The sequence below is a fragment of the Nyctibius grandis genome, chromosome 3 (genome assembly GCF_013368605.1).
Source record: "Nyctibius grandis isolate bNycGra1 chromosome 3, bNycGra1.pri, whole genome shotgun sequence".
NCBI classification, from domain to species: domain Eukaryota; kingdom Metazoa; phylum Chordata; class Aves; order Nyctibiiformes; family Nyctibiidae; genus Nyctibius; species Nyctibius grandis.
In genome coordinates, this window is record NC_090660.1 from 18,690,138 (window position 1) to 18,716,425 (window position 26,288).

The following is a 26,288-nucleotide window of genomic DNA, read 5'->3' on the forward strand; positions in this document are numbered from 1 at the left end:
GATGAGTAAAAGAATCATTATCACATAGTTTTCAGTGCTCTTCCTGCAATGGTGTAAGGTGGGTTCAGGTGATAAGCAGAACCCACAGCATATTATGTTTGTGAAGGCACAGATTTTCATCGTGTCAGGTAAGCAAAAGTTTGAGAAGTCACCAAAACTTTTTTTCCTTGTTGGCTGCCTGGCTCTCCAGGAGTGCATGACTTTGTCTGAGTCTACGGAAACAAGGCTCCTGTCAAATTGGTACAGCCAAAGATTAGGCAAAGTAGAGACAGCAGTTTTGTGCACATCTGCAAGAGAAACTGAGCAGAGTATGCACATGGTAAAAGTGTGGTAACTGGGTGGTTATGTCTGCACATCTATTTTCTGGGCAATTTGAGATGGAGAGAGTCCTTAGCGAGAAAGAAACCTCCAAATGTCATTGCAGACTGTTCTGCTTTCAGACACCTTTCATAACCTTCCATGAAACTTGTGTTAGTGTAATTTCCCCAGCCCTTCCCATTTACACATGTAAACAAGATAAGATCCAAAGATCAAAACTTTGATTGCAGAGTAAGGATGACCATAAATGGATATTGCATGTTACAGTCTGTCCTGTCTCTGAAGGCATGAGATTCTGTCAAGGCTGTGTAACTGGTTTCCAAGCTTCTCAATGCCCCATTCATAACGTTTCAAAAAAATCAACCAAGACTTTTTTTTGGCTTTTGCATGGTTGGAATAAAAAAGTAACTAGTCTGGTGGGCTGCACTTGGGCTGATTCACCTTAGAGGTCAACGTCCAAGTGAACACTGATAAAAGCAGAAGACAATCTGCTTGAACATGCAAACTGAAGGCTTGTCTCCTTGACACGATGCTGATGAACCATTTTTTCTTGATGCTCAAGGCATGTAAAACCACAGAGAAGCACTAACTGCTGTGTGCAAAGTAGTCAATAAAATGCTATCAGACTTTCCCTTCTGTTTAACTTTTATTAAAAGAGGTGCTAAGGTACTGTACTGTATGCAGTACATCATATTCATTACCAAAATTAACAAATATACAAAACTTATACATGTAATTTTCTTACATCCATTTATTGGTCTATAATACTGCATTTGTTCAAGTAGGTTATCTACAGTATGTAAACATCCCTTGGATTGACCTCACACAGATTAGGAAAGCCCATCTAACCCATGTAGTTACCAAATATAGCTTTTTCTTTTTTTAAAATTTATTTGGCTTTCATTGGTAGAATCTAATCTTCACATTTGGCACATGGAAGAGACATCTACAGTGCAAAAGAGGCAGATTTTCTGATTTTGTTCTGAGCAGTTTAGCGGAGTCATGGTTTTAAAGAGCCGAGAATAAATTTACACAGACTTGATAGGAGATGGATTAGTGTTAACGCTCATAGATCAGCCATTAAACTAGAGCAGAAATTCAAAGCCTCTTCTCCAGCCCTCTCGGCCAGGTGGAAAAAAACCCTCAGCCTTGTTTCTAAAGGATTAAAAAAGGACTCTGTTAGCAACAGAGAGAGGAGGTTTAGTTTACAAAGAGCCCTCTGAGATTCCAGTTTCAGTTTTCTGCTTTGTGGGATTTTTTTTTTTTCCTCTTGTTAGCAAGCAATTTTTTTCCTTTTTAGTGTGGGAAAAATAACTGGTGGGGCACCACTTTTCTATGCTGGCAATTTCTCAGTGAGTCAGAGATTACAGTTGGAGTTTACAGATCTTTGAACAGACGTATAGAGCTCAGTAAGCTGCCGTGTACAAGGGACAGAGAGAAAGTGGGAGAGAGAAAGAGAGTAATGTCATTATATTCCAGCTGTGGAGCTTTCAAATTTTGCTGTAAAAACCAGGAAAAAACTTTCTTCCTTCTGCTTCTCACTGTTTCAAAAATGTGACTTAATTTAACTGAGTAAAGCTGATCCAGAGAGACCTTCATTCGCACCCTTCTTCCCATTCTCATCCAAGCACCGTATTGCTATTTTTTAGGAGGCCTCACCCATGTCCATGGAAGCATCTGATGAGAATGGACCTAACCTGACACTGTTTCACATGGAAACCCCTCTGCCATTCCTCGTCCATTACCACAGAGCCCCACTGCTGTCCGTGGCACCATACATCTCGGCCAGCTTTTTGAAGCGTGGCCCCCAGTCCGTCAGGTAGTCGTAGCTCTGGTCTGAGTCTGTTGTCACCGACTGTAGGGAGCTGAGCGACTCCGCCACTGAGCCGTTCCCTTCAAACATGTATGTCTGGAGGGAGTCGAAGGGAGGAGCCCACAGGTCCATGTCAGCTTCGTACAGCTTGGCAAGCACGTAGTTGTGGACGTTGTTGTCCATGACGCATGCCTGCGGCACGTATCGGGAGAGGCTCTCTATTTCAGGGAGCATGTCCTGCCGGTTTTTCACCACCAGCTGGGCCTCCCGTGGGTTCCACATGGCAGCGATATCGAAGGCCTCCGTGTCCTCCTCCCCGCCGCCCTCATCGTCATACCTGACGATGTTCTCGTGGATGTTCTCCTCCTCATCAATGATGTATGGCTGCTTCCGCTGGCGCCGCAAGGAGAGGATGAGGAGCACCAGCACTGCGGGAGGCAACCAAGACATGGGGCCATCAGCGAGGGGGCAGATCTTGCAAGGGCTTCAGACTCTCTCCTTCCCTATTTTCCCCTCAGTGAGCCCAGGCAGTCCCTTGGATTTTAAGAGCTGTGGTGTTTGCAGGTGGAGGGGTGCAGAAATCCCCCTCCCCAACCCAAATTAGTAGCCTGAGGTCCTGCTAATCTCTCCCTTTCGCACCTTAACTCTTAACTCTTGGTGACACTTAGAACATGTCTGTCCAGTGGTGCTTGCCAATGCACTTGAGCTACTTTTAACCCAGCCAGATCAGGTATCAGTAATGGTTTATCTGCAGTGGCACACAGCTCCATAGAGGTAATTTTCTCCTGCTGCGTAGCTGGGTTTTGCAACCTGCTTTGGGGATGCCTCTTGGGCTGGGCGCTGCATGTGACATAGATGGATGGTGCTGAGGCACCGTGGTGATATGTCTGCCTACACAGCAAAATGCAGAGCTAGCTGCTTAGTCTGCTCCAAAGCATTTTTGTGTTTATCTGCAAGGCACTGCCTTGGGCTGGGTAGAACTACTGTCATTTGCTCTGCGCTAACAAGATGCAGATGCTTCTTAGCATGGGGAGAAGCGGTCATACAGGCACCAGAGGCCTTTACTATTGAAAATGTGCCGTCACCTGGTGACTGTATTTCTGGGGCTAGAACTCAGCAACGGTTTTGAATGCTGAAATTTTGGACTGAGGTATCTAGGCTCCGCAGGGCCAGAATTGAGGCACTTGTAAGTAATTTTTCCTGTATTCTACTCTGCTGCTCCTGAAACTGGTTCCTCTGAAATTTCAGGGAATGTGTGCTTTGAACTAGTATCTCATGACTCAAGAGAGTGAATGAGGGAACTGAAGTTCTTTTGATACCAACAGCTAACAGGGGACATAGAAGGCCTGGGCAAGGAAAGGATGAAATTTACTTGTGGAGACAGAACACATGCAAGATGCTCAGCCCCTTTATAGCAGCACAGGCACAATTTAAATGTAGTATCTCAGGGGAAAAGGATGGATGTGGGGATATCTCCTGCCAGAAGACAAGAGGTGATACTGGACTTACCACTCCTGTTTCCTGTGAGAGCGTATGACCAGAAACTGAAAGTAACTTGTCCCCAGCCACAGCTCTCAGTGCTTCCTCCTGGCATACCCCTTCCAGGAAAGTGGGGCCATACCAGACACCCTAGCACTTTGGGGATCTGGCAGAAATATTTGCAGGCCATATTTTTCCCCCATTCCTACACCACAGGGTCTAAAACCATATGCATCTGACCGCACTATCTGGTCCTTGATTTGGCCCTTTAAGTATGTGTGTGTCTACATATAATACATACATATACATAGATGTGTGTGTGTGTCCTTCACATTCAGTGGACCAGCAACCTCCTTGCCAGAACCAAAGAGTTTGTCCCCTCCCAAGAAGAAACCAAGGGTTTACCTAGCAGGACAAAGATGCAGGCAAGTATCGCGATGAGCGCCCCTCTGCTCAGGCTGATGGGGAGGACGTAGGCCTCCACGTTGCAGGACATCACCATGCCGTCATCATCGCAGCTGCACACGTGCACGGTCAGCGTGCCCGTGCTGCTTAGCACAGGGCGCCCATTGTCGCTGATCAGGATGGGGAGGTAAAATGTGTTCTGCTCATGTTGTCTGAAGCCAGAGCGCCTTGTCAAAATCCATGCCGTATTGTCTAGGGGCAGAAAATAAATGGAGAGAAGAGCTTACGTGCAGAGCAAATATATTCAGCAGAGAAGGAAGGTTAAAAAAATCATCCCTAGACCCACATCCATTTGTCTCCTCTCTTTTTTTCTTTGGTTTTTTTTTTTCAGTTTGCACTAGTCGGCATTCTGCCTCTGCCTCCCCTATTCTAGTATCTTCAAAACTGCAAGGCATACACACCTCATGAGTTGTCTCTAACCCTTCTGACATAAAGTGCCCAGAGCAAACTCACAGCCTTCAGATTTAGCTAAAAGAGCTTTCAGAAGGCAAGACAGAAACAAACAGTTGAAGGCAACTTGTTGTCCCTGTTTGTTCATGCTGAGCAGCTTTTCTAGACCTCACTCTTAAGCACTGCCACCATTTTGGAGATGTGAGCGTATACTCCTTGTGGACATATTAAGGTTCTCTTTATTTTTTTTTGATACATGGCATGGCCATCTGCTTGAGGCAACAAGACAAAGGAAAAAGCCAGCTTGCTATCCTGAAGCAGCAGCGCATTGAAAATTTGCAACTAAACATTTTTCAGTGAAATACATACAATTTCATTGGCACTTTTCATGTCATCATTGTCAGAATTATTCTGCTTTGATTTGACCATTCTGCTTCATTTAGTGTGACCACCTGTTTTTTACAAGAACTTGAATCAAAATGAATCAAAATGAATCAAAATGATGCTGCTGAAACAAAATAGTAAGAGAGTGACCTAACAGCCAGTTGCTGTTGGTCATTTCAAGGGAAATTCCTATCTTTGGGGCTTTTTCCTCTGTATTCAGCATGGGTTTTTTAAATGTCAAAATTTCCCAGTGGCATTTGAATTCCTGTCTACCCCCTCCCTCAGACTGTGCACCAAGTTTCCTAATCAGAAAGAAATTGGATTCAGGAAATTGTTCTTCTCATATCTCATCTCAGAAATGCCAACGCAAAATCTTTGGAGATCAGTGATGAGTTTGTCAGTGCTAACTTTCAAGCTTGTTGGCCTCAAAGACTTTTGGAAAGTACAAGGCTGAAAGTCTCCAATGTGATCTGGGCCACCATGGAGTCTAAAGGAACCTGCAGGAAAATTCACCCTTCTTACAAACATGTCTGCAAATCTTGGGCCAGCTAAAATGAATGGGGAACACAGGTACTTTTTCTTTTTGGCAGACCTACAAGCCTTGACCTCGTGCAGCGACGCTGTGGGATTTTTGGGAGCTGAGCTTCATCCGGTTCCTTTCAATACTTAGTTTTGTTTCCTGTTCCCTTGGTTCAAAAGAGGTCACAGTCTGGCCATCTGCACCTCCAGGTTGTTCCAATGTACATTTGCTATGCTTGGAAATGCAGGATGCCAATCAGCTGTTCCCAGGTGGATTGGCACAATGGAGCTGCTGCCTGGAAATGGCAAGAAACTTTCTGATCACAAGTAGACTGTGAAAAAACACGAAATATCAACAAGGAGTTCTTAGTTCCATTTCTTTATTATTTCCCTGTCAATTCACAGCTAAAATTTAAATCTTGGGTTATTTTCTTCAGTGCAGAGACTCAGGTTGCATGCAGGTAAATCAGCTGTATTATCTGCTGTAGTCTGAACATCAGAAATGATTTGATGGCTTTTAGGAGTGAAATCAGGAGTGTTACATACAGCCAGCTATGGAATATATGTAAACTCAATCTACACTTGCTAGACTAGCCTGCTAGACTTAAATTATGCTCCAAGTTCCATACTTTGTGCAGCAAATCTTATGGCATCAGACAGTACTGACGCACATAAGTATTGAGATGTCGGGTCCACAGTTCATGAGATCAGTTTGAATTTGTGACATGTTTTGAAAAGGAATCTCAGGGTCTTTTATTTCTTGCACATCAATGACATTTCAAGCTTTTAATCTGAAAGCATAAAATTCTGAAGTGTCCGTGCATGTCTGTATGTGAATATATAGAGAAACTGTAGTGTCTCATTAAATCATTTGATCCCAAGAGCTGGAGCTTTGAGGAGAATCCACCAGGTGCAAGATGAAATCTCCAAAGTTGCTTAAAACTGGTTTTGTGTCAGTGTTTCAGTGTTTACTGATTATACTACCCTTTGATATGCCATGCAGCTCTGAGTATGTGCAGCAGGTGTGGACAGACATAGATAATATTCAGGAATGTGTCCCCCAAACCCATAAGAGAGCAGCACCCTGTGGTTCCCATGGCTCCTGGGCAAGGGGTGTGCTGCAGACAGGAGTCCTCACCTCCTGCAAACCTCCCTCTCCTCTCTCCTGGGGCACACGCAAGTGCTTTCTCTCCCTTGAGCTGTTTATGTGCCCTCTAGTATGTGCTCCCCAGCTATTAATACCACATATTTTCATCACTGGGCCTGTTCTAGCATGAGAAAAAACAGCCCAAAGGGCAGAAAATGGCAAAGTGCCTGCATTTATGCTGTGCCAATGGAAATGTCTGAATCATCTTAACAGTGTAGTAATTTGGTTGCATTTGTCTTTCCTGGGTTAAAGACTCACTCTTTAAAATGACTTACAATAAAAGTCACAAATTCTATTCAGGTGACAGCAAACCTTCATGTTATGTAAAATCGCTCTTTGTGAGGGAAAAAGACTTCGTTATTCTGAGCTGGTCATACTTTGCCTGTAAAAAAAGTCACAGACAGTGAACCTGACTGAAGCTGTGCAAAATCAGCTAGTGAGAGATCTCAAATGTTTTTAACCATAACTATTTTTTTCAGGCCAAAACCAACTTTCTATAATCAAATATCGAAAGATATATATGTATATATATATTTTTTTTTTTTTTCTGTGATGTGCTGACCATATCACCCAGGTCTTAAATGTTCTCGATGATAAAATTCTCTTGATGACTCTGGGCATTACTTTTTGGCCCTTTTGTTTTGTTTTGCTTTGTACTAGGCAGGCATCCAAATCATCCCTAAAGAATCGCTCTACCTATTACTCTGCAACTGCAATACGTTGGTGTCAAAGCTTGTTGTGTGACTCATCAAAAGCCAATGTGATTTGATGTGCTACTGCAGTGTGAAGGACATGCTAGAATGTGATGCAGCATGGCAGAAACCAGAATACGCAATTTTCTTCCAAATTTGATGTCTGCTAAACCCCATCCATCAAGAGAAAAGGGCTTGTGAGGACATGAGAGCTCCATTATACTAAAAAGAAAAGCAAGCATGGTAAGAATGCACAATATTTTTGCATCACAGCTTCCAACACAGTGTCTTTGGCTTGCAGAGGGTTGGATGGCAGCGCTTATCTACAGGGCTGAGCAGAGATACTGAAGATTGCAGCATAGGGGGTCCTGCGCCTATGTGATCAGCAGGAAGTGAAAGCTGTACTTCCTGCAGGCATGCAGGCTGGTGTCTTCATGGGGATGTGAGAGCAACCATAGAGCATCTCCTTCCTGCAGTTTTATGCCCCACTGGAAGCGATGTACCTCCCTGGAGAGGTCAGTGTACCACTGTGTAAGTCCAAACCTGAGATCAGAGCTAACCATCGCTCTTCTCACAAGAAAGGCTTGGTTTCTCTCTGTATGCATCTGTACAAGAACTGGGGATGATTAGCCCAGAACTTCTGTTAGTTTTTAAAAACTAATTGTAATAATTATGAATAGTTAGGAGTAATATAAAAAAATACTTCACTAGGAGTAGGAGAAAGAGCACAAGGAAGCAGGCATTACAGACACCACCAGCTTGAGGAAGGGGTCACATTTTTTTCTTGGGGATTTTCAGCTCACTACTTTTGCACTCTGCCAAAGTGTGGTAGACCACAGTTTTAGGGGAGGAAGAAATAAATAAAAATTTTCCTAGGACAAATTTAAATGCAGTCGGGAGGACTGCCAGAGGCTTCCAATGATGTGCCTGGTGGTGGTATGACACTGATGCCTGCACCCATTAAAATGGCTTCTCTCTTCATCAGTTCCTGGTACCCAAAAATGGACGGTCAACAGAAGATCAGGTCAGAATTTAATCTGGAAGTGCAGTAAACTTATTTCGTTGTTCATCCCATTCTTACAGCAAGCCTCTTTTGCCAACTTTTTCCCAGCATAATCTCACCTGGATTTAGAAGCAGGGGAAGACGGCTTGCCAATGCCATACATCAGTAACCGAAGAGATGGGAGACCCTAGTTCAATTCCCTGCTTCATCACATATATCCTATATGGCCTTGGGAAGTCATTTAGGCCCATATCTTTGCAGATATTTGTCTATCTATCTCCCACTGATTTTACTGAACTTAAAGGGAACCAGGCACATAAGTAGCTTAGTTTCTCCTTGCCCCAGATCCCTCTCTATAAAGTGGAAAACAATAGGTTTTCTCTGTCTGCCCGAGATATGTGGAGAATGAATAGACTGAAGAAGTTCTCAGAGACTAAAAAGACAAGGGACAAAGAAATATGTAAAACAGCTCATCAGAACGCAAACTGTGATCTATCTGTTTCTCAGGATAAATCAAGGTTTTAATTGTTGCCAGGATGCATGTCTTGCAGTTTCTCTTAGTGCTATATTGGACTACCAAGCAATCAGCACAATTGCTAATCTTAATAGCGCCTTCCCACAGCCCGGCAAGTGTTGCTGTCTCGTGTTTACGTGCACAGGCTGTGACTAGGACGGTGGGTTCTGTTTCTTGTCTTGCCACCCTGTGACATACAGTATAGCTACCCGCTCTGTGACTAAGCCATATAATTTATATAGTCCTTAGTGGTCCCTAGATGAGAATATAAATATAAATTATGAAATGACTACTGCACTCCAAATTGCTGAGGCAGTAAATTAATACTTAATGTGTATATTTCAAATAGTCAGTGGTTTGATACTTAACATTTTTATTTCAAATTTGTAACCAACAGTACCCTAAACTTCTTCTGATATATATCTCTTGAACATTGGTATTTTACAGAGAGCGGGAAGCACAGACATTCAGTCACTGCTGTCACTACAAATTATTGCAAGTATGGCCTTAGACGGAAAAGTGCATCTGATGCTGGGAATTTTGTGAGTTTCTTTTTTTAGAGAATGCCTTGAGGACAAAATGAGCCTAGTATGCCAAATGTTTTAGCAATAGTTGTGTTTTATTTGTTTGCTTATTTTGGTAATATATATTAAAAAGTAAAAAGAGGGCAACAATGAGAGAGGCAGAGGGATAAAAATGCAAGAAATCGTGTGGGGAGGCTTCAGTGACACTATAGAAAAAATTGCTTTTGGGATGAAAAAGCAATATCACGCTGTGGAGGAGGGCTCCAGCCTCTGCAAGTAGCATCCTTTAAGACATGTTTGGTTAGTGAAGGCAGGGGCTTCTTTGTTAGCCTATATGTTGCTCTTTCATATGCCTGAAGAGGCACAGATGGGGTTTATGGAAGTAAAAGTGCGACATGGCATTTAGGGGAGCAGGGGTAGGCACTCTGCTTGGAGACTGGCGACAGATGCTGCAGGTGCCTTTCTCCCCATTTATTCTGGAATCACTTGCTGATTTGTCGTACGTTATATGCTAAACTCCTACTGAAATCCAGCCCCTTCAATATTGACTTCCAAAGCTCTGCACCAGGTCACTCAAGGTTGTTTCTCTTTTCTGGTGAAGGCTGATGTGGACCTGACCTTGGCACCATTATCTGCCCATGCAGATCCTCCATCAGCAGTAGTCATGCGAGGACCTGCCACAGTGGGGCTTTCCTGCATGCTCCAAAACTACCAAAGCTTCCCCGAAAGAAGCAAATTCCACTGGTTAGGATACTCAAATTCCAGCGCTTTGCCATGAGTCTTCCCACTGGTGTTTTAGTTTCTACTTAGCGCATCTTACACTGACTTTTAGCTGTACGCCAAGTTACCCTCCTCAGGCTCTGCATCTCCTCCCTACCTCCCTCCCTTTCCTAGGGAAACGAGGATGTTCAAAGAGGAAGAAAAAAAAATGCTTGGGGGAAAAGACTTGAACAGTACGAAAACCTTCCCTTTCAGTGCCTGAGAGAAAACACGAAGAGTACAAAAAAAGAGCAATGTAATTCCCTTCAGATTTGTCTCCTAGTTCCAGTTGCTATCCTACCTTTAAGCATGTCCTTTTGAATGAATGCATTTTCCACTCCAGTAATCTAAGATGCCTGCAGCCTGACCACAAGACCTGCATTTGTACAAAACACTGGCACACTTCCTTGAAGAAGAAAAAGGGGCCTATTACTAGAGAGTATTTATAGAGAAGAAAATATCATATAACCTTCCAGTGTATTAAGTAATATGTCACTTTATCACTGCCTTTAAGGAGCAGGTGTCACTTGGTATTATTTGAAGTGGCAGTCTTATAACACACTGTAAGTCATAGCCTCTCAAGTCCAACTCAGGCATTAGAAATTAGAGTAGCTAACTGTCTGTGTCCACTCTGATTACCTTGATTGTCCCTTAGAGTAAAGTTGGGGTTGTTGGCTGCCTCCGGAGCCAGGCTGTAGTAGAAGTGCTGACCCTCCTGTGGGTCATCCCTGTCGATGGCGCTCACTGTCTGGATCAGCTACAGAATACAAGAACAAAGCAGAAACAGGTGAGAAGCAATACATATAAGACATAAATAAACAAACAGATAACATATATATTTATGTATATAAATATAAGCAACTGGAGCATTTGAATAAAACTGTCTTGCTGAGGTACAATAGATAAATCAAGAAGAGACTCAAAACCTTGCAGGCTTCATTTATTTTTCTATGATTATGCAAATCACTTTTAAACAAAGAAGGACATATTTCAGTTCAAATAACAGACACTTTTCTCCCATGCATCCCTATCTTCTGTTGCATGTTTCTTTTTTCTTTTGAGGGCCCAGGGTGTTCAGAAGATGCATTGTGCATTAGAGAGCTTGTAAGAAAGCCCATACTTACTTTCAGCTTCATTTTGCAGGTAGAAAAGGACTTCAGGTTGATTATTTTATCAGTCTCTTAATTTTAAATCAATTAAACTCTTCCCAAGATGTCAGTGGAAAAGAAAGAAAGGAAAGGCAACCATGCAGACACTCTGCATATGCAATAAATAACACCATGGAAAGCAGCTAAGACAATGCTAAATCCAGAAAGAGATTTGTCACCTCACCTATAGAGGCTTAGTAAAGTAGGTCTAACAGCTTGAAGCACAGTGAGCTATAGCTCTGTCTGAATAAACATTCTGACATCTTTTTAGACAAGGAATAAATCTTCACCTGTTTTTTTGCATTCAAAAGTTATTTTTGTATTCAAAGACAAATGACAGACCCGTAAAGTCTTATTCAACACATTAAAACTGATTTCAGAACTTTTCAAAATGTGGCAACAGAATTTGGCTTTCTCCACTGAAAGACACAGTCCAAATGAGTGTACTGTTCTCAGAAAGCTTATTATTTTGGCCACTCACCCTTCAAAACCAGGAAAAAGACTAGGCAGTGATTTCTATTCCCTGTATTATTAAGGACCCCTGTAAACTGATGGGATGAAATTATGCTGTATGCGATAGTTATGAGGATGGTTGTCCCAACAGTGCATAGCTATTTCATTCTGCTTCACAGCAAGCTGGGAGAAGCTTCAGAGAACATGCAGTGATATTGCCAGCATAATTTTTCCTCCACAAATAATAAGTGGTGCATCTCTGTGTTTAAACTATGTTAGTCATCTGTGCATTAGGAGATCCAAGTCCCTGTTGTGGACCCCGGGCGGTGAAGCACCAGGTCGCCTCCCCACAAGCAATCAGCAGTAGAGCTTGCACCAGCTCCAGCAAGGGAGAGCTCATCTCCATCTGTGACACAGACAGACCTTGTTCAAGAGCTTTGATGGGGTTTTGGAAGGGAGAGGAGCAAAGAGGCATCATTGCTTGCTTGGAGGTGCTGGTTTACAGTATGCGGAGCTGCAAGTCCTGTGTTATCTACAACTCTCTGTCATCTCCAGTTCACAGCAGAACAGATTCAGTTTGTCGTCCCTTTGAAGCTGATGTCGTATGTTATATCCAGCTCCCATAAGTCCAGGGGTGCTTAAGGCTCTTATAAATAGGGTCTTTTAAAAGTAAGACTTGTCTGTCACACGTGGGCTGGACTGACTCTGTGGCACTTCTCATAACAATTCTACTCTCTTTGTTGCTGCTACAGGACACACTGGGTGTTTGCCTGCTGGCACCTGCCCAAGGGAAGGCTTTGTTTCAGCCATGAAGTGTATTGTGCAGTGAGCCTGGAAACTACCGTGGGAGAAAAAAGAGGTGCTATATACGATGCTAATCCCAGTGCGATATGCTTGCCTTTGGAAAGCAGCACAGACAGCTGTTGACGAGAGTTCAGGTGAAATGTGTGGTTAGCTGAGCCCTCTTTCCAACACTCATACTTTCTGGCACACTGCCTCCGTGTAGGACAGCAACCCCTCCCAAACCCCTGGCATTAGCAGCGTTTCTCACCTGCCCCGCTTTCGCGTTTTCACAAACAAAACCTTCATAAAACCTCGCAAACTCTGGTGCATTGTCGTTCACATCCAGGACTTTCACTGTCACAGAGACGCTGCCCACCTGCGACGGGTTGTCTGGAAGGAGAGGGAGCAACATAAAGAAAGGCAATGTACAGGAAGGGGCTGCTCCTCACTCTGCTCAAGAAGTAAGGCAGCTTTTTCACTACTGACTCACATTAAATGACATTTTCCTGTTGGGAACTGTGGTCGATTGCAGGCTGTGTGACTCAGAGTGAAGTTGCAAATGCTGCTCTGTCTATCCTGGCTTTCCATCTAATCACATCTTTTTCGAACAAATTCCTTGGAAGACTTCAACATGGTTCAGTCCAATGGGACTATTTAGATAACAAAAGTTTTAGACAATAACCCATGAGGTTTTTTTAATTGCCCTTTGACGGGGTAATACTATATATTGAGCCTCAGTGCTGGTGGCACGAATTAGGGAAGGACTCTTTAAGGACAGGCTTGTTATTTAGAGCTTGTTGAAAGTGCTAATTCTGCAGTTCAGACATGTTTTTGCTCAGAATTTATGTTCCTTGAACTCAAAAATAGTGTCAAGTCTTTGATACTTTGTACAGGAGGGTTTAAAATGTAATAACACATGAAATTGTACAGAAAAGCTTTCACTGAAGCTTAAAATTGCAATGAAAATTTTACATTCTGCATGACATCATTTGTGATATTTCTGTCCCACTGGTTCCTTAGCTTTCTTTGCCAGCAAATCCAGACATCATTTCACATATCTTTAAAGTTTCCAAACTAAGTGGCCACAGAATAATTTTTTTTCTTACTGGGTTTTTTTCTTCCCCAGAATATCTTTCCCCCCCCCTTATTTAATGATAAAATTAAACTCTAAGTTGAAAAAAAATTTCATTATTAAGAGGTCAGAAAAGGTGCAAAAATCCAGAAAATTATTGAAAATTAGTATTCTCTTTTTTTTTTTTTGGTCATACCACTTGGTGCACTTATCTCCAGATATATCTCCCTTTATAGCAAGAAATGATATGTTTATACAAGCAATAGAGAATTTTCTTTCTTACACTCTGGAATTTTCTTAAAACTTCAATGTACTGTATCCATAACATGTGTCACATTGTATCATTGAGATAATACTCTTAAACTATATTTTTTCTCCCTAATTTATAATTTAATCCTTTAGCTTCCCACATATCCATACATATCTTGCTAACACACCTGTCATTGTGGCAGATGAATGTCTACATTTATGCTCTCAGTAATATTGATCTAGCTTTTAAAACTAGGAGCTTTATTCAGGAGTGCATAACTATGACATTTTTTAAACTATTCACTAAATTAAAATATTGTGCTGCACATGTACAGAGCAAAACTGACAAGAGGATTGATGGAGGATGAGTCAAAGCAAGGCATACCTTCATATTGCTCTCACCCTCAAGTGCCACGACAAGGGCAGCTTTTACAGACTCATCTGTGTATGTGGATTTACAGGGAGTTGTAATGGCCATTGGTGGCTGAAAATAAAACTAGTATCAAAACAGATGGAGGTGACATCCCATCATGTCACTAACCCGTCTCACTACTAAAAATGGGACAGAAAGGCGTCGTGTGCTGGAACAGGCTGCAAATATGTAGCAGAGTCACCCTGACTTGTGAAATATTCTCTCTGCTAACTTCAAGTTGGCTGATTTCATTTTGGGCAAGCTTGAAACTTTTTTCCTCTCAAACTGCCCCATATCTCTGGTACAGCCTGGATGTGCAGGGAGCTCTCTCAGACACGAGGAATGACTCAGCTATTGGCAGCAAGCTTCTGAAAAGCTGCTGCCCCTCAGAAGATGAACTGAGATCCTGAGCAAAAGCTATGTGGACCAAAGAGATTTCAGGTGAAGATTGGGTGAACCTTTTATTTTATTTGCTTATACATCCCAAGCTCCTTTATGAAGCTCACATGCGTTAGTATTTCAAACTCAGCTACTAATTTTTCATACTGACACTATGAAATGATCAGCATCTCCTTGTTCTCATAGCCTTGGTAAATACCTGGCATGGATGAATCCTGAGCTGAGTTTTAGCTCATTGTAAAACCCAAAAGCATAATGTGTTCACCATACTAGAAGATCCCAAAGCACTCTGACTCAAATTATTTATGCAGCAAGCAGATGGTGATGACATGAACCAGAGCAGATTTCAACTAGTGACCTAGCAGTGTAGGATCATTGCTGTCTACCAGTCCCTGCACCATGCAGTCCTCCCAGGTAGGACTGGCAGCTCTGGCAGCTGTACAGCCTTTGCAGCATCTGCTTTAGCTGCCTAGCCCTTCTGAAGAGATAGAGCTCTTGCAGAAATACATCAGGAAGAGTTTAAAATAAATCCCTGGAATACTAATGAATTGAAAAAGCAGCACTCTGCATTTAATTGCCAGCCTCTACTCCTCCCACCACCCTGTGAAAAGGAGCATAAAAAATAAACAAAACGCAGTATTCGCTTGTTGATGTCAGAAGAGTAATTCAGTTAATATGGCTCCCCACTCAGTGCATAAGGACATGTGAATTGCTGGATTCAGGTCTCTCAGCCTGCTTTGTCCATTGTATCTCTTTAATCTGTGTACAGTCTGCATTCTCCTTACTCAGCTCCACGGCCAGCACAGTGATGTTGTGCCAAGAAACGTCCTCCCGGTCAAGAGGTCTTGCAGTCATCAGTGCTCCTGATGTAATGTCGACATAAAAGAACCGCCCCGGATCACTGCTCCTGTCAATTGAGTATCTGCAAGAGTACATATTAAAAATATTATGCAACCCTTGTGAAAACGGTGTTATAGCCAATGAAGTACCCTAGCAATGAGAATACTGTCATACAGAGCAGATCCACATTCTTCCACAACCTAGTTATGTGTTGCATTGACTTGTATAGATACAGAGTGAGATGCTTGAAAAACTAGGAGTTCATGTGGCTAGCGGCATTTAATGGTGGGTACTACTTGGATGGAGCTGGAAGACAGGAAGACTTAGAGGAAGAAGCCTCAAAGCAAGGCACAGCTCAGCACAGGAACATCCGCTTTACAGAGAGAATCTGCCAGTGAGGAGTGCGATTTCTTTTTCTAAGCAAAATAATTATGCCCTTTCCTTGGGCACAATTCAGACAGGATGAAAATTACTTTGCATCAGCTCATTCTCTGGGCACCTAGGCTGACGAGGAGGAACCTTCTCTTCCTTGTGCTTTTGTATTCTCTCCTCCTCAGGGGAATAAACTCCACCTGCATCCTGGACCATCCTACTGATTGAGCCATGTCAGTGCAAGGGGGATGATGATTTTCTCATACCATCCAGCCAGAAAATCTGCTCCCTCTGTGAGGCTGATTTGTCATAATTACTGAACCTGCCTGGTCAATGTCATGTCAGTTTAATGCTGGGAACAAGCTTCTTGCACCCGTGAGCAAGGGAGTGTGGTGGTAGCTTCAGGCCAGAAAATTCGGGCAGGGAGGCAGCTGATTGACAGCTGTCACGGCTGTACTCGGTCAGAGGGACCATTTCACAGGGTGTGTAAAATGCTCAATACCCTTCATATGCATCACCTTGCTCTTAACAGTAGTTTGTATGAGTTGCCTTCCCAGCTGGCTATGTTAGCATGGTAAGAGATCCTTTGTCAAAAGCCACATGTGTAAATGCCACAGCCTAGAACAGAGCCCAGACTTATTCTCATTTTTGTTGGTTCTTTCTTCAAAGTTGATAGGAATTGAAAGCATTAGTCATAACGGATGCTGAACAGGGCTTGTTCTTCTGAATTTTCTCCTTTCAGCACAAATGCATTCACCAGAACAAGCATGCCAGCCTAATCTTGATATAGGCACTTTTTAAACTGGGATATGAAATACTATTGAGCTATGTTGTTGGGAAAGTCTTTTAAACTGTTTTTCAGAAAAATCAAAGAGGGTGGGATGGCAGGTTTGCTTCCTTTTCCTTCCCAGTCCTTCCCATCTCTTCTTAAATAAAGAGATTTCTGAGGGATTTGATTTATTTAGGAAATAAGTATGAGTGCTGCTATATTTTGCTATAATAATTATTCTTGTATGAGGGCTATAAAAAGAAATTCTCTCTGACAGTTTAAGGCCAATGAGTATCTGAAATTGAATATGGCCTTGTGATTAGTGGTGTGGTATTAATCACCGGTGTCAAGAGGCACAGGTGGAGTCTTTGTCTGGATTCTCCACGTAAGTTCTCCTGTTAATAATACCTGCTCCTTCACACTCATTTCTACTGTACTCTTTAGGTAATCTTCCTGAATCACTTAACAACAATCATGGCATATTTCCAGCAATCAGAATTTGACAGTGTGGGAGTCCAGATAGTGGCCTGGAAAAACAAGGATTTGAGAGTTCCTCCACATTTAGTGAGCCCTTCTGAAATGTGTCCTGCCTTTTCCATACTTGAAAAATTAGCAAAAGGAGGGGTCGGATCACATTTTTAATTCCAGATGGATTTAATTTTGAGTAACAAAATATGTACTTAGGATTTTGGTTTTCTTATCTTGCCTTGCCCAGAGCAAACCTAAAACATTGCCAGACTGACACTGCACAGAGTTGGCATGGATGGAGAAGACCACATAAGGGGCAAGGAGAACCAATTCCTAACATTTGCATTTTCGATAGCATTACAACTGGTATTCTTTTTTTTTTCCCCCTGTTTCTTCTACCCAAATCACTTATGTTTATATGTACAAGGTGTGGTGGAGGAAGGAGGAAAGAAAGGAAGTGGGAAGGGAGGAAGATGGGAAGAAAAGGAGGAAGGAAGTTGGGAAGAAGCAGAGTTATAAAGGAGTCTGTGCATGTTTGCAACTGTTTTGTTTTTTTTTTTTAATGCATCTTTGGTGATGCATTCCATGCTTTACAGATTGCTGTTCATCAAGAGTAGTAACTGGAAAACTCTGAAGAAAACTAAGAAAAACCTCATTAAAAGTAACAGTGAACACTTCTACCCTCTGATAGTCCTCAGAATTATTCTTATACTATTTTAAACAGTTTAGCACTGCAGTGTTTGGATAGTGCTAGACAGAAATCAGCAAAATAGGATGTGGGTGGAAAAAAGTTTAGGTTAATGAAATTGTGATGCTAACAGTATAATATTTAGTTTTATTGAAGAATTTGAGACAATGTCATGAGAAGTATAATAACCTTATAATGTAGGTAGAAAAGATAGCTATATGTAAGGTAGCAGAGATGAAAAAAATAGTTAAAGCAGCAGCACAGAAAGCAATATCATTAAGAAGAACAGGCTTTGTGTCTGCTCACATCTAGCTGAAGCCCACAGAGTTGCTCATATAGATTTCACTTTCTTCAAAAACTCCAAATATTCAGCATTTTGACTCCTTCCTGTATTTCCCAGGACTGTTCCCAAATGCAGACAATTCAGAAGCTGGACTGACACAAGGTTAGGCAAACAGCAGCTCAACACCCAAAGCATTTCTCAGATGACAGAAGCAGCCAACCTGTTGGGGTTATTAACCTGCAGCCACCCAAAGCTTCTGCAGGTTGTGAAAATCAGTATGTGGGCTGGCCTCAGAGAAAAACGGTCTTCTCAGATAAACTGGGCTGACTTGGCAGCCACTGTGGAAAAGAGCACTGTGATCACACAAATCTGCTCCTTCGTCTCCTTGCTGATTTGCAGCTACGAAGATCCCATGGCTGTAAATACACCGTTAACATTCTTAACTCCTTACGGGAACATCTAGCTCTGCAGCTTTGACCAGACACTATATAATTTAGTGGTTCATTAATATTTATTAGTATGCATTCAGTCTACTCCAAAATTAGATGTTTATTTGAGCTGTTGACAAAAGCAGGCTTTGAAACAGAAGGGGGAGAGGGGGAGGGAGGAGAAGCGAGTTGATTACCTTCCCCTTGGTACGGCAGCAGATTGTCACCGATGCTGTCAGGTTTTGTGCCAGCAAAGGCACAAGATCTGGGGTTTGTTTTTAATGTACACTATCAAGACATGCCTGACCAGTTCATTAAAATGCTAGGTGCAGTTGTTCTTCATACTACAGAAAAGGCAAGGGCGAGCTCCTGCATTGCTCAGGCGGTTGTAGTGTGGCCCCTCAGTGTGTGAGATTTGGTTGGACTAAACCCACTGATGACTACCACGGGCTAAAAAGAAGTCTGTGAGTCCCTCCCACCTGTGCTGTTTCAGCTCCACCACCACCCTACTAGCTGGATGTACCAGGGAGCACTCCTGGGGGGACATGCAAAGAGAGGACAGACCTGATGGAGTTGTTGGTCACGTCCGGGTCCTTGGCAGAAATGATCTGTATGGTGGTTCCAATATCCACGTCCTCAGGCACTTCCACAAAGTAGAAGCTGGGCTCGAACACAGGAGGTTCATCCACATCCTCCACACTGATGTGGACAGTGGTGGTGTCGCGGAAGGGACCCAGGTTCAGGAAGCGCATTTCCAGGTGGGGGTTGGCACCTTCTACTTTCAAGGTGTAGATTTTTTTGCTCTCAAAACTTAAAGGCTGAGGAGCAAAAAATTATATAGCATTAGGCACACTGAGCCATATGATTTAGGTCATATAATTTTAATTTTCAGAAGTAAAAGATTCCCTCTAATGCAAAATGATGCTTCTTTTCTAAAATAAATCTTTATTATGATTTTTTATCATAAGGGTAACAAAGATAAATATTTGCAGATGGAGACAAAGCATTGAGTGACAGTAGTATTAGAATGGCACTGTCTAAATATTTTTTTTTTAATTTGACAGTTGAACTGAAAAAGCCAGGAGAAGTATTTGCAGATCACTTCGAAATACATATTCTTTCTCTCTTCTTGCTGAAAGGAAAATAAAAGCAGCCACACCACCATTGCGTTGTGATTCACACAGTGTGTTTCATGCCACTTTGAGGAAAATACAGGCAGAAACAGACAGGATGGGAGCACATGAAAATAAGGAAAAGATACGAAAAGTCAGTTCCTCAAAAATGGGTCCTGGTGGCAGGGACAAAGATGCTCACACAAGAGGTGGAGTTCCCAGTTAGCATCCTCATTTCTCCCTGAGGAGATTAATCTCGTCTCTAGGGTGCCCTGTCTGCCAAGCTGCTAAAGGGCTCCAGTGGGAGCAGGGGACATGGTCAACCTCTCTTGCAGGATTCTGCTCCAGTTTGTATGAGTAATCCATCCTTCCTACAAGTGGAGGTTTTCACCTCCTCTCAGTAAGTGTCCTAAACACAGGTTCACAGTCCAGGTCTCCTGAGGACTAGGATTTGAATCTCCTCCCTGCCTAGAGAACAGTTTAATTTCAAAGCACTATGTGCTACCCCGACCTCTTCCTGCAGGAGCCCTTCCACTTTGTATGAAATACTCAAGTTTTATTTGAAAAAAGGAGTGGGAATGGCGCTTTTTTTTTTTTTTTCCTTTTCTTTCCTGCGATAATGGTTAAAGGGTGGGCAGCTTCCTCTGTTAGTAGTTTCATGAATTTGATTTCCTTTCTAGATAACCTACTTATTTGGTTAACATGTATATAGAAATAATTGATGCTGGCACTGAACTTTTCAATAAATAATTTTTTCATCTCCCTTCCCCCTTCTTTTCACAGATCTTTGAAGAAAATAAGGCCCCTCCAAAACCTGCTTAGGCCTAAATGGAGAGTTCTGTATTTAATGTGCAATTTACCAGCCTCCATAAGAGACAACCAAAAGCATCTGACAACCAGAATGACAGCATGGAAGGATCATTCCAAAACATATAAAAAGCTTTCACCAGATGGAGTACACCTTACAGAAAACACAGTCATGCTTCCTGAGTTGCAGTTAGAAGTTACAAGCAATCCGGCTGTGGTCAAATGGTCACAACCCTTTACTTGTATCATCTGGGGAGTTGTTAAAGCTGAAAACCAGCACAACTGGATCCCCTTAGCTGGCACAGATCCTGAGCAAGACAAACTTTGCACCAGGAAAGAAATGGCCCAATTCTTAGGGTCCCCCAGTGAGACATACTCCTTTTTGTCACATGAACGGCTTTCAAAATGTGTGGCTTTATTCGTACACAGGAATTTGAGCGTCATGTGTGGAACTACCACGCACAGGTTCAGCTCATTCAGACTCCAGTAAGACAACTGCTGTTTCCATCCAAGACCTTTGTTTTCCTATTCAGCTCTTTCTTTTTGAAGACCCACCCCTAGACTGCGGCAAGGAGATGGACAGGAAAACAGACAAGAAGGAGGATGCCAAAGCAATTGGAAGTCCAAGGTGCGAAGGTCATTACTGTAGCAGTGAAGTCCTCTTTGTCCAGTCATAACCCATCTCTTTTCTGCCCTGCTCAATAGTGCAGCTGGGCAATTCTGCAGCCATGAGACGTGTATTAGTTTAAGCAACATCAGCAGAAGTTTCACATGCTCGGGCATGGCAGGGGTATATACTATGTGCCTCGAAACACCTCCTGAATTCAGAGGAGGCTTTAGTACTTGTCTACTGACACAACAGCTTCTTTCTTCAGAAGTGGAAACATTGCAGTGACGTACAAAAGCTCATGCTTTCACAGTAAAATTACCAGCACAGAGGCTCTGCATATGAATGCCTGATGAAAGACTGGGGTTCTTGAAATTATAAAAACTAGGACTCACTCAGCATTTAGTACATGGGGGTGAGGAATGACGACTGGAATGGGAACTGGTTTTCTTGTGCTGGGGGAGATGACAGTCCAGTATTACTGGAGATGCTGTGCAGCGATACAGTATGAGCTGTGCAACCTGTGGCAACAGGTACAAACAGATGATCTGAAACTCACTCCTGATGCCCTTAGTTCCACCTGGTAAATCAGTGACTACTGCAGGCATAGCACTTGTCAGCAAGGATTTAGCTAGGTCTACAAACATATTACCCATTACTACAGAGTCATTATGGCCTACCAGTGGCGTATTTATGCATTGTAAAAATAGCAATAAAATATATTCACATAACCAAGCAATACTTATTGTCCATCTGGCAAGGAATGTGCAATGCAAAGCTGCCTAAACATATACTAAGAAAGAGCCCATTATATTTCATGGTTTCTCATGTGAAGAAAACTGTGTGAGAAACATTGCGTGTACACTAAAAAGCTGAGTTACAAAAAGAGCAGTTAAATCACAGAAACACTTAATAGCTATAAAACCCAACTACATTAGGAAAAGACATAATCACCTAGAATGATCAAGTTAGAAAAATGAGAAAAATCAAACAAGTGTCCTAGGCCAGCACATTTTTGTTGCTCCTGGATTCAGACCCCCCTCAGTTTGCCTTGAAGTCCTTCATCAACTGTGACTTTCCCTCCTGATCCTCTCATGTGCCAATGCCTCCACATTCTTGCTCCCCCTCATCAGGTTTGTCTTCCACAGATGCATTCAAGCCTCTTTCCAACACTTGTCCCATGGCGGGGGCAAGCAGGTTGCCTTCTCCTGCAAACTGAGCATGCTGCAAAACACAGCCGAGAGGAGAGGCATGCCATGGAAACCTCTCCTTGTCCCCGTCCTTCTTCCCTCCAGTGCTGAGACAGGCACACAGAGGTGCACTGTGCAGGTGGGAGTTAGCAGGAGCGGCTGTGAGAAAGTGATTGAGCAGGCAGGGGCTGGGCAGGAGGGCAGCGCGGGGCTCCCTGGGCAATGGGCTGCGTGCTGGTGGGGTAACCCACCACCCTGCCTCCTACAGGCAGCGGCAGCGTGACAGCGAAGGCAGGGAGCGGGAGACGGTCACTGGCATATCAGCCTCACAGGCAGGGAGCTTGGAAGGAGCTGTAACTCTTCAGGAGGTGCTCAACATTTTGGGGGATTAGTGGGCTGAGATAAGAGGCCACAAGACCACAAGCAGTGGTCTTATCTGTGCTAATGCTGACTTTTTGATGCCCATGAAAGAAGTGTCAGTTATTTTGTTTGGGAAATATGTCTAGAGAAATGAAAAGGAAAGTTTTGCTTTCTTTCAAAGAAGATTTCATTCTGGGTTTAGAAATCCTCCCTCTCTCTTTCCCCCCCACTCCCCCCATTTTGATATCCTTTTCTATCAATCAACACCAGTTAAATTTTTTTTTTTTTACTTGAGTGGATCCAAAGGACAACTTTCCCAATGTCTGGCTATTGATAACCATAACATTGCAAAAAGCTACAGGCATATATAGAATTTTACAAACAATTATGTACAGTAGGTGGATTGAGCAGTAGGTACCTGATGCCAGTACATATCTGGTATGATTGATGCCATAAACTTTTATAACTCCTCCTCCCGACATACATGAACATCTGGTAAAACTGTATTCATCATAACAAAAGTCAAGCTTATTGACGCATTTACTCCAAAGAAACTATTTTCTTTCATCAATAAATAAGTGAAAAATTCCATTAGAGTTTACATTCGACATCTATTTCATTCCATCAAACATGCTTAACTTTAGGGACTAGTGTGCATAAACAAGAGTTGGAGAAAGGTGACCATAAATTCATGCTTAAATGCTTTGCTGTAGGGCATAGAGGCTTGCAGGGTCAAATCTCTCCCATGTGTTGTTCCATTTTAGTGCACAATTTGGTCCCAGGCTATTTAAGTGGAGACTATACTTCCTTAGTACACTAGATATGCTAGGGCAGAAATATGGTTACAATTTCATAACCTAGAAACAGAGTTGAACTTCTAGCATTTATGTAAGATTGTAGAATAAATATCCTATAGCAGGGAGTCTAAGCAAAATACTCTATGCCTTTCTGCGTAGCCTGCGGTACAGAATACTAGCAGTTTCACAGCTGCCATTTTAGAGGCAGCTTCTTCTAGCCTAATTAGCATTTATGGATCTTCAAACAGCAATTAAAAAAACCTGCCTGGGTTTTATTGGTTTATAAATAATTCTAAGGCATGCTTTATTATTGTTTGTGGGACACCGGAGTGAAAAATGTGTACAGTTCAAATGCAAATATTGATCTAATTTCTTGCATTGTAGGATAATTAAGCTACAGAGAATATTTAAATAGATAAATAGTGAATCAGAACATTCCTTCGGTGGGAAAAGACATGTCTATGCTAATGCTATCCCCCCTTTTTAAAGATTGATCCTAGGAACACAGTCTGCTTTCATATTTTAGCAATGAATGTTAAAGAAATTGTGTTTTATAGCAGGAAAGGGGCTACTGTCATGTAATGGGAACCAAGTTACTACAGGCATAAGGGAATATTGCATACATAAAATGTAACCAGGACTGTTAGCCATATAAATTACTAAAAAAAGGAAACTTTACTACCTTTCTCACAGTTATGATGCCAACTTGGTAATTAGGATCAGTGTTAATGTCAAAGACATCCAGTCCATCTCCATCCACAAAGCTGTATTTCATCTCCGCGTTAATGCCTTCGTCCGGGTCTTTAGCAACCACGCGGCCCACAGTGGAGCTGACAGGAGCGGACTCCAGCACACTCATCTGATAATGCTCTGCCACAAGAGTGAGAGGGAGAGGGGAGCAAAAAAACAGGCTGTGAAAAGGAACTGAAAACTGCACAGTGATGCAAAGAGTAGATGAGGGCAGGTCACAACACTGCATAGCCTGCAGGGAATCCCTAGTGCCTTTCCCAAAGCTGCAACAGCGGTGTGATTTCCTGTAAAAAGCCCCAGCTAGACTGAATTGCCTGTGAAGGTTTTATTTAGGTGTTTGCCATATCAACAGGTTTGTTTAATGGCTTCTTTTCGAAACACCAATATACCTGAAAATGGGAACTTCAACTAGATAAACAGGGCAATTAACACCAGTGCTGTTGCAGCCATGATATCAAGCAGGATATGAAACAGATTTAATAGGACAGGCATCTTTTATTAGATCAGCTTGTACAGCAGGAATAAACATACAAGTTTTGAGCACCACAAATCCTTTCTCAAGTCCATATAAACTTCTTTTTCACCCTGAGCAAAGGTTTGAGAGCTCAGAAGCTTGTCTGTTTCTGTGAAATTTACCAGTTACTCTATTAAAATATACTACCTCTCCCTACAAACCCTGTCTTGAGCACATTTGGTGCATCACTAATTTGCTTAGCAGCAAGCCTGGGGAAAGAGAAAGCTACTATTTTAAAAACATGTTTTAAAAATACAAATGTTGTATCTAAAATACTTCTCTGCCATCATACTTTATGTTCAAACCTTCCTTGCTTCACTCTCTCTGTTAACTCCACCAATTATTGAGCTTTACAAGGCAGAATTACACCAAGGGTGGAATTTGATCTATTCTCATTTTTCTTAATCAAGAGTTTGATATCAAACAGTTACAGTTTATGCCACTTTCAAAACAGGATTGGCAATGGTGCGTTCAACAAGTTGCTCTGCCAGAAGAAGAAAAGTGGAAGTTGACACTCCTTGCTGATCTTAGTGGAGTGCTTCGATTTAGCAGTACAACATGCAGAAACAGATGGAGAAGAAGAATAGCAACAAAAAGAACTGCAGGAGCTTTCAGTTCTCAGAGAGAGGAGAAAAATGGTAAAAGTAAAATGGCTTGGGACTGATCTACACCACCAAAAGAATCAGCTTTCTTTAAAAAATAAAAAAGTAGATCCCTTGAAAGATTTAGTTCAATCAAACCTGAAAAGCTTCTTTCAAATTTTTAACAGTAATATTGAATTATGTAGGTAAATTTACTCTAGAAGAATTTTAGAAAGAAAGAGCAAAATATTGAAAATCTTGTTTTGAGATTCACTTCCATAAATAGAAAGTAACGTTTCTGCTAAGACTGGAATGCCTATTTTTGCATTCCATTAACTGTAGCTGTTACACGTCTTAGGGTTTAACTGTGTATTGCCAAGGTTTAGATGAACCTTTACTGGAGAGCAACCTGCATGACGACGCACTCTACAACCGGCAGCACAGCTACCAGACGCTCCCCTGCAGTGGCCTGGCTGGAGTGTTGAATGAATTATCTTTCAACTTCCTGCACCGTCACATGTCCCTGATTTGACAGATGTCATTTTGGAGACAGGATGAAAAGAGAATCAGGGCAGCAGTTAGCAACTAAAAGCAATGGCTGTGAGCAATCTAGGAGAACAAAACATCCCCTTCTTTCCTTTTTCTGTAAATTAATTGCCCATCCTTTAAAAAAAGTGCTGGTTTTGATGATTTTGGAGGTCAGAAAATTCTTCTGAAAGACAAGATGGTGAATGCTCCATATTGCCATTTTCTGAAGGAAAGTTCCTTCTTCAATCCAAAATTCTGCCTGTCTCCAATTGTCATTATCCTGAGTTGGACAATGGCTGTAATGAGAGCAAACAGCAGCCGTACAACTCAGTCACCCCTTTTTGCCCATCCTGACACAGCAGGTACTCACTCTGTGGAAACCTGGGTGGATTGTCATTGACATCAGAGAGGGTGATGTTGACTGTGGTTGTTCCAGCTAATCCTCCCAGCTGTCCGCCCATATCCTTGGCCTGGATAATCACTTCATAATATTCTTTTGCTTCTCTGTCCATGTTCATTAGAGCTGTCCTAATTAAGCCTGTGAGATTGAGGGGGGAAAGGGGTTTCGGGAGTAAAAGAAAGGGCAGTTAAAGAATACACAAACAAGGTGGGGTGGTCTTGCTCCTGCATCACATTCCCTATGTCAAGAATGAGACCGGACTCTGCATTCA

At 42.3% G+C, this 26,288-nt stretch overlaps 1 protein-coding gene across 1 annotated transcript in view; it reads right to left on the reverse strand.

Annotated features, from left to right (window-relative positions):
- Positions 1 to 2,059: 2,059 nt before the first annotated feature.
- CDH20 (cadherin 20) overlaps positions 2,060 to 26,288 on the reverse strand; it is a 36,778-nt gene continuing 12,549 nt past the window's right edge. Inside the window, exons 4-11 of the mRNA XM_068397264.1 lie at positions 25,988 to 26,155; positions 23,927 to 24,114; positions 18,936 to 19,189; positions 15,309 to 15,445; positions 12,660 to 12,781; positions 10,647 to 10,764; positions 4,016 to 4,267; positions 2,060 to 2,559 (exon numbers count right to left, since the gene is read on the reverse strand). Coding sequence (XP_068253365.1) covers positions 2,060 to 2,559; positions 4,016 to 4,267; positions 10,647 to 10,764; positions 12,660 to 12,781; positions 15,309 to 15,445; positions 18,936 to 19,189; positions 23,927 to 24,114; positions 25,988 to 26,155 — 1,739 coding nt within the window. The remainder of the gene's footprint in view (positions 2,560 to 4,015; positions 4,268 to 10,646; positions 10,765 to 12,659; positions 12,782 to 15,308; positions 15,446 to 18,935; positions 19,190 to 23,926; positions 24,115 to 25,987; positions 26,156 to 26,288) is intronic.